Genomic DNA, 8,855 nt, shown 5'->3' on the forward strand with positions numbered 1-8,855 from the left:
TTGTTGAGAAGGAGTTATGTTTACATAAAAAAGAACTCGAGTGCAAATATTTTGTGGTCAACTGCTTTACTAAGTGCAAAACAAAAAAGCTCACTTTTGATCAAGTTATTTTGGGCAAAAGGCAAAAAAAAAATGTTTTCCAAAAGGTGCCAGGCATGGATACGAGCAGGTCTTAGCTCACTCTACACTTCATCTGAATCTTTTCTTATTTATGAAACGAGCCATTATGATCAAACTCTTCATCATATGAACACAAATCTCAAAAATGTACATTTTCCACGTTTCTTGGTTAAAGTTGGAGAATGTTTCAGTTTGTGCATCTGTGTCATGTCAGTGGAAGAGGTCTTCTGAAACAGTCGTGTTGTTTTTTTTTTGTTTTTTTTTGTTTTTTTTTTTGCACTGAGGGATTATTGTGGCAGTGTGATGCAGGAGTCCAAGTCAAACCAATCAAACATAAGGTACTTTAAAGCGTATAGAATTGTTTTCCACTAACTTTTTTTTTGCTCTGGATATTTATAAAAACAAGCACAGACTGTGGAAAGAGTTGACCTTCAGGCTTTTGTGATATAAAATGTACTTAATTATTGGTAAGATCAGCATCCACAATGATGGGAAAATTGTAAATTAATTTGAAATTAAAACGTGAAAACAAAATGAAATATTTCATAAAAGCATAATTCTTCCACCATTACATGAAAGAATTTTTTTTCTCGTAATTTTCTGTAGTTTTCTAACATCTAACAAACACAAGCCGAATTGTACCACTTGTTTTTAAAAATGACAATTATAATTGTCATAACAACAGCTGCAACATTGCTTTCCATCTTCCCACATATCTCGACATATCAGCAAACTCCCAATAAATAACAGCAACTACTATCATTATCGTAACAACAATAATCGTCATTAATCACAAACCCAGTGTTGACAATTCTCACGTTCACAATCCCCACACAGATGAAAAAATGAACAAGGCATATCTGTGTCTCAATTTTTTCTACTTTTTTTTTTAAATTTCTTTGTGTCATCGCAAAAAGTAATAGAAAATTGTGTCAACATGTATTGATACCACAGTAATTTTTGAACGCTTATCAGCTGTTCAAAGTTCGGTCTACAACTTAACATTTGCAGGCTGCTAATTCCAAATGTTCATATTGTATTCTTAGCTATTCCGTTTTTTCGTTTCTACACTGTGAAATGTTTAAAACGGCAATGTTTTGGGAATATTGTATCGTACAATACTTACAATACTATGATACTAGACCATGTGTGAAACTGTCAATTTGTGTGTGTGGGCACATTCACAAGTGCTGTATGTTAGGTAACTCCAAATGCACAGGTGACGTCGCACTAAGAGTGCTTGCTTTAGGGCGTGACAGAACTGGCTTGGTATATGTGTGTTTTTGTATCTTAGGTTTTTTCTTTTTTCCCGCCAGATTCTGGTAGTGTTTAACACATAACGAAATCGGCAATGCACATAGGACTTATTTTTAAGCTCAGTCAGAGCATTAACAAATATTTACCTTTTTTTTATCAGTTTATTTAGAGGCCGCCTAGTAACTATTGCGACTACAGATCCAGCCAGTGGACTGGTCGGCCAACGTTACCGCATACAGCCTTTAAGGCAACAATGAAGGAATTCTTAACACCAAAAAAATTATAATATTGTAAAGAGAACAAGAACACATAAACATCGTTTTTCTGGGAAACATCGTAAGATAAAGACAAAATATTTCAAAAATGTGCCAGTAGTAGCATACATGTGCTAACAACATATATATATATTCAAACATTGCCTTCAAAAAGATCACTTAAGACAATAAAAAAAAAAGAAAATTAAAAAATCTAGTGCCATTTTAGTTATGTTTTTTATATCCTCCATTCATTTGTTTCATCTTCTCCACTCATCCCAAACTGAAGTTATTTTCTTTGATTTTTCTGTTGAAACAGCCGGGTTTTAATTGTTGTTTTCCTGTGAGCTTATGTTGTTGGGGTTGATTTCCTGTTTATAACAGCCGGGTTTGAATAGTTGTTTTTCCTGTGAGCTTATGATGTCATAATGGGTCGTGTGAGAGAATACTCTTGCTGTTGCCTTGACGTATTATGGACTTGCTGCTGAGTCGTGTAGATGTGTGGATTACCGATTGGTTGTCTGCTTGGCTGGTGAGACGTGATGCGGCGTTAGCCATCCGTCACGTGCATGCGCATGTGGTCGTTGAACATCTCGATCTGGTCGAACTTGGCGGGACAGACGGAGCACACGTAGGTCGTAGTCTCCAGGTGGGAGGCGGCTCCTTCAGACACCACGCCTACCGCTGCCCCTCCTCCTCCTCCTCCGACTGATACGGCCCCTCCCCCTCCCGTTGGCACGGCGAGTGGCACCACCACCCCGGGGTCGGGGAGGGTCATGGGCACGGAGGAGGCCCCCCCTCCCCCAGACGCCGCAGTCCCTGCTGCTGCTCCACTCACGTTAGCCCTGCCCATCCCCGTGGCTCCTCCCACCACACTAACACTCCCGCCCCCTCCCCCGGCTCCGCCCATCCCCCCCCCCACTCCGATCACGCCCACGCCGGCCCCTCCGATGCCACCCACCACCCCGGCCGTGATCCCGCTGCTGACACTGATGCCCACGCCGCTGGCATGCAGCGCCATGTGACGCTCCAGCAGGGTCTTGTGGGAGAACTTCTTCTTGCAGACGTAGCACTCGTAGGACTTCTCTCCGCGGTGCAGCCTCATGTGGACGTTTAGGGAGCTCTTCTGTGTGAAGCGCTTGTTGCAGATGGAGCACTGGTAGGCGCGCACCCCTGTGTGAGTCACCATGTGCTTGATCAGGTAGTCTTTCAGGGAGAAGGATCTCCAGCAGATGCTGCACTGGTGTGGCTTCTCACCTAGAGCCCCAGAGAAGATAATCACATCATCACATTACAGCTAATCACATCACAGCTAATCACATCACAGCTAATCATATCACAGCTAATCACATCACAGCTAATCACCTAATCACCTCACAGCTAATCACCTCACAGCTAATCACCTCACAGCTAATCACCTAATCACCTCACAGCTAATCACCTCATCACATCACATTACAGCTAATCACCTAATCACCTCACAGCTAATCACCTCATCAAATCACATCACAGCTAATCACCTCACAGCTAATCACATCACAGCTAATCACCTCATCACATTACAGCTAATCACATCACAGCTAATCACCTCACAGCTAATCACATCACAGCTAATCACATTACAGCTAATCACCTCACAGCTAATCACCTCATCACATTACAGCTAATCACCTCACAGCTAATCACATCATCACATTACAGCTAATCACATTACAGCTAATCACCTCACAGCTAATCACCTCATCATATCACAACTAATCACATGATCACATTACAGCTAATCATATCACAGCTAATCACCTCATCACATTACAGCTAATCACCTCATCACAGCTAATCGCATCACAGCTAATCACATCACATCACAGCTAATCATATCACAGCTAATCACCTAATCACCTCACAGCTAATCACCTCATCACATCACATTACAGCTAATCACATCACAGCTAATCACATCACAGCTAATCACATTACAGCTAATCACCTCACAGCTAATCACCTCACAGCTAATCACCTCATCACATTACAGCTAATCACATCATCACATTACAACTAATCACCTCATTTTTTGGACACGTGTGAATTTATTTGCTCGCTTCTGACTCTCATCTCCTACCCTCTTCTCACAAACAGAGCCAACCAGACCCCACATCTAATTAGACCCCACACCTAACCTAGGGCCAATGATTTTCCGCGATAACGGAAAACGGACGGAATTCTCGGGTGAACCCTTTGAAACGGAATTGCAACTTTCAGACGGAAACATCATTTTGTGCATACAAATCGCCCAAATTCCCCTATATTTTGGGCTGCAAGGCTATATTTCTTTCAAATAAACACAACAACAATTGCAACGATGAACAAACATTAATTAAAGAACAAAACCACTGAGAAAATGTCATGTCTGCGCTGAACTCTGCTCCGGCCACGCCCCCCTTTTCAACGGTTGACCCACACACCTCCGCTAAAGCCACATTCAGTCACATTCACGCGCTCGTCTTCCCAATCGCATTTAAAACAAAAAATGTTAAGTCTTCTGTTCTGTTGATGGCTGGCAAACAACAATCTAAGAAGGGCACGTATTATTCACTCATTTTGAGCCATCAATCTACCTCAGGGTGAACTAAATGAGCTGAAACGAGAAAAAAAAAACGGAATTCACCAAATGTGAAACGGAAAATGCTTTTTTTTTTTTTACGGAAAATCATTGGCCCTACTAACCACACCCACACCTAACCACACCCCACACCTAATTAGACCACACACGTAATTAGACCCCACACCTAATTAGACCCCACACCTAACCACACCCACACCTAACTAGACCTCACACCTAACCACACCCACACCTAATTAGACCCCACACCTAATTAGACCACACACCTAACCAGCGTGTACATCTGAGCACACCCCACATCCAGGACTCCTAGAGCAGCTGGTTCAGACAGGCCCTCACCTGTGTGCACAAACATGTGCTTGACGAAGTTCTGCTTGGCGGTGAATGTCTTACTGCAGAGCGTGCACTCGTACGGCTTCTTCTCCCCCTGCTGCCCGCCAACCCCTCCGGCCCCACCCGCCTGGCACCCTCCCCCAGAATACGGGGACAGACCGGATGGCCCGTGGGAGCTAGGGGGGGCCGGAGGCACGGATACAAACTGCCCCCCCGCCCCCCCACCACCAGACCCCATGGACTGGGGCAGGCTGAAGAGGAAGGGCTTGTTGGCGCTGGAGGGCGGGCTGGCGAAGATGGCCGGGACGTAGGTGTTCCCGGCGGTGCCCATGACCTGGGTGTTGCTGGTGAGGGTGAGTGGCAGACGCAACCCCCCAGCGGGGCTCTCGCAGGCCTGCCGCAGGTACAGCTGGGCGGAGGGCAGCGACGACCCCGGCGACTGCGCGATCAACGTCTCCACGGGACTGGTGCCGGACACGATGTCGGACTCGTGGAGCGTGCGCTCCGGGGACGAATCACTGACCTCGATACGAGCCACAGAGAGGGAGGAGGGCGGGGCATGATGGTGATGTGACATGCTGACCACGCCCCCTCCAGCTTCAGCGTCTGATGTGGTTTCCTCCCGGCTCCCAAACAGGAAGTGATGCTGCTGATGGTGATGGTCGGCGGAGTCCGGTTCGGTGCCCACGGAGGAGCTCACGCCCGAGTCGAAGCTCTCGCCCTTGGGCTCGCTCTCGGAGCCCTCGTCCCCTCCAGCCAGACCCCCTCCGGAGGAGGTGTAGGACAGGTAGCTGCTGTAGTCGTCCTCCGCCTCCTGTTTAATGTGCAGCCCTGCTGGGACAGAGACAAGGTCAAAGGTCACTCACCAAGGTCCCAACTTTGGCTTCTCTGGCACAGCAGGGCATTCACACACACACACATTTATGCAGGCGTATGGCACACACACACACACACACACACACACACACACACACACACATTTATGCAGGCGTATGGCACACACACACACACGCACTTATGCAGGCGGATCGCGCACACACACACACACACACACACACACACACACACTTCTGCAGGTGTATGGCTCAGCTGTCACTGTGTTGTGTTGTGACTGCACGGCACGCTAACCCTGCCCCACCCCCCCCCCCCCCCACCCCCACTCCCACGGGCGCTTACCTCCTGGGTGGAGCCTGACGGGGCGCGGCTGCTTGCGGCAGTGCCCGGAGCTCTCGGGCGTGGTGCTGAGGTACCGCTCCACGGCCAGCTGGGATCTCTCGTGGATCCGGGCGATCCAGGCCGGCTCCGGACCCTGCTGGGTCTGCCCCTGGTTGCCGGCGCCGCCGCCGCCGCCCGAGTGCAGGTAACCCTGGTGGTGCCCGGCGGTGTCCTTGCCGTTCTGGACGCCCAGGCCGCTGTAGAGCGAGGTGTAGACCCTCTCCAGGCCGTGCTGCTGCTGCTGCTGTGCCGCCGCCACCACGCTGGCCGCCATCATGTAGCCGCTCTCCGCGTCGCTGCTGGGGCCCGAGGTGCCCGACTCGGGGGTCCCACGCGGAGTGGTCTCCTGGCAGGAGTCGCCGCCGCCGAACCCGCCGGGGGTCCCCGCCATGATGCGTGTGCACTCATCGATGACGCGCTTGATCTGCAGGATGCTGGCGGCGGTGAGGATCTGCAGGGCCTCTGATTGGGCGACGCGCAGCACGCCGCTGTACATAAAGTCAATGAGCTTCTGCACGGACTGCACCGACACCACCGCAGGGATCTCAATGTCACTGTAGCCCAGGAGCAGCTTGTCCTGAGACACACACACACACACACATATATATATATACAAATGAACATATAAATATATATCAATGTCACTGTAGCCCAGGAGCAGCTTGTCCTGAGACACACACACACACACACATATATACAAATGAACATATAAATATATATCAATGTCCCTGTAGCCCAGGAGCAGCTTGTCCTGAGACACACACACACACACACACACACACATATACAAATGAACATATAAATATATATCAATGTCACTGTAGCCCAGGAGCAGCTTGTCCTGAGACACACACACACACACACACACACACACACACATATACAAATGAACATATAAATATATTAGTGCTGTCAGTTAAACGCGTTATTACCTACTACACAGTTTGCAAGGCCAAAAAGAACGTTAATCTTAAAAAAAAAAAACGCCGTTAACGCCGTCAATTTTGTCATTTTTAAATCTCCGCTTAGCATGCTAATCGCTATTAATAGCAACATGCACTCGCATGTAGCCCAAATACACAATCCATCACAGTAGTAACTTCATGAAAACCGTTACTTTCATAAGGTTCGCACACAATACCTCACATACATGTCAAACAACGATGATTTAAGCACTCGAAATGTATTAGGCACACAGTATGGTCAACTACTTTTCCACTGAATTGGCGAAGAACTAAACTTGTCACTATCATACTGAAAACTAAACTGAATGAGCTGCACGCAGACGGCGTTGCTAGGCAACGTCACTATCGACAGAGTCTTTCATACATATATTGTGTTTACATGTGAGAAAATAAAAGAGGTAAATCTAAAACCTTTTGTAAAAAGGTAAATCTAAAAACCTTTGGTACCCTTTATTTTTATAAAAAAAAATATCGGTTATCGTATCGGTATCGGCCACAATAAACCAATAATTATCGGTTATCGTTATCGGCCCTAAAATTCCATATCGGTGCATCTCTAGATAAAATAAATAAACAAGGATAGCAAAACAGATAGATAAGCATAGAATGAGAACGGCAGAAACGCAGGCAGGTCGTCAGATGACGAGACAGATCACAGTGACACAGGGTTTTTTTTTCGTCATATGTGAAGGCTGAGACATTCATAACATTTTATTCAGTCTTACTGATGGTCCTTTTGTAATGCCAAGAGGTGCACTTCGTTGTGCATAAGTATAAATCAAGCTTAAAGCCTATTTTGCTACATTTTTGTAGTCCTGGTCATCTTTGGTTTGGCATATTGGTAAGGTTATTTAGAGGACCATTTCTCAATGGTTTTGTTCTTGATGAATGAATGTTTGTTTATTAATGAGTTATTTTTCAACAAATAACTCAATTATAATTATTCGCAACTTTTTATCGCAACTTTCACTTGCTCCGGCAATTTCATCGCAACAAACACCTAAAAACACAGCAACTTTCATCGCAACTTTTTGGAAAAGCTCCTGCGAAATCAGGAATTTTAGGCCACAACTATCTCTAAAAATGTTCTTCCAGAAGCCCAGAAAGATACACTACAGTGACAAAAGCATAAAAAGAAATGTTCCGATGCTTAGTTCAATGTACAGTTCAAATAATTGTTCAGTTGTTATATTGACTGCTGTCATTAAAAGAAACACATGAACACCATGATTCATGATTCCTTTAAGTGTTTGTGTCGGTGACCGGCCGCCGCCGCCAACCCCCCACCCCCCCCAAAGCTGTAAACCTAGGGGAAACACTGGTATGTGTGTTGCTTTTGTGTGTGTGTGTGCCTGTGTGCGTGTGCCCGTGTGTGTGCGTGTGCCCGTGTGTGTGTGCGTGTGTGTGCACGTGTGTGTGTGTGTGCATGTGCCCGTGTGTGTGTGTGTGAGTGAGTGCGTGTGTGCATGTGTGTGCGCGCACGTGTGTGTGTGTGCCCGTGTGTGTGTGTGTGTGTCAGTGTGTGTGTGTGTGTGTGTGAGTGAGTGCGTGTGTGTGTGTGCGCGTGTGAGTGTGAGTGAGTGCGTGGTGTGCGTGTGTGTTTGTGTGTGCGCGTGTGTTTGTGTGTGTGTGTGTGTGTGTGAGTGAGTGCGTGTGTGTGTGTGCGCGTGTGAGTGTGAGTGAGTGCGTGGTGTGCGTGTGTGTTTGTGTGTGTGTGTGTGTGTGAGCGATGACCCACCTGGAAGAAGGGGCTGCCGGCGGCCAGCACACAGCGGTGTGCCCGGAGCATGCTGCCATGGATGCGCACGGTGACGTCGCAGAAGTGTCCGCGCTGGCGCTGCTCGTTCAGGGTTTCCAGCACCGACGAGCTGAAGTTGTGCAGGTTGACGCTGTGCACGCGCTCACCGCTCATCACTCGAGGAGGACCAGAGGAAAAGAGAGAGAGGAGAGGAGGTGTGGAGGAAGGAGGACCTGAGGACGGGACAAACACAAACACAAACACAAACGTCACACATTAATGTTACAGCAGGAACCCAGGGGATCTATGAGCACACATGGGTATAGGGTTAGGGTGTCTACTTAGGGAGGACC

General features: G+C 47.3%; 1 protein-coding gene across 2 annotated transcripts; it reads right to left on the reverse strand.

The window, feature by feature from the left end:
* Positions 1-205: 205 nt before the first annotated feature.
* Positions 206-8,855, reverse strand: zbtb20 (zinc finger and BTB domain containing 20). Of its 2 annotated transcripts, none has more exons than XM_031571605.2 (4): positions 8,503-8,855; positions 5,761-6,376; positions 4,591-5,418; positions 206-2,888 (listed from the first exon to the last, which is right to left on the reverse strand). In XM_031571605.2, exons 1-4 carry the CDS (start codon positions 8,674-8,676, stop codon positions 2,182-2,184), a joined length of 2,325 nt encoding a protein of 774 aa, XP_031427465.1. In that variant the 5' UTR covers positions 8,677-8,855; the 3' UTR covers positions 206-2,181. The 2 variants fall into 2 exon arrangements, with proteins under 2 accessions (XP_031427465.1, XP_031427466.1); XM_031571606.2 differs by having other exon boundaries at positions 4,591-5,415; positions 8,503-8,853.

The sequence above is a fragment of the Clupea harengus genome, chromosome 8 (assembly GCF_900700415.2).
Source record: "Clupea harengus chromosome 8, Ch_v2.0.2, whole genome shotgun sequence".
Lineage (NCBI taxonomy): Eukaryota > Metazoa > Chordata > Actinopteri > Clupeiformes > Clupeidae > Clupea > Clupea harengus.

Bases quoted from the DNA above. Each gene is read 5' to 3' on its own strand.
- zbtb20 (XM_031571605.2), bottom strand. From the start codon at position 8,676: ATGAGCGGTGAGCGCGTGCACAGCGTCAACCTGCACAACTTCAGCTCG. The intron at 6,377-8,502 runs GTGGGTCATCGC...TGTGTGTCTCAG, and splicing joins CCGGCAGCCCCTTCTTCCAG to GACAAGCTGCTCCTGGGCTA. The intron at 5,419-5,760 runs GTAAGCGCCCGT...TCTCTGTCCCAG, and splicing joins CGTCAGGCTCCACCCAGGAG to CAGGGCTGCACATTAAACAG.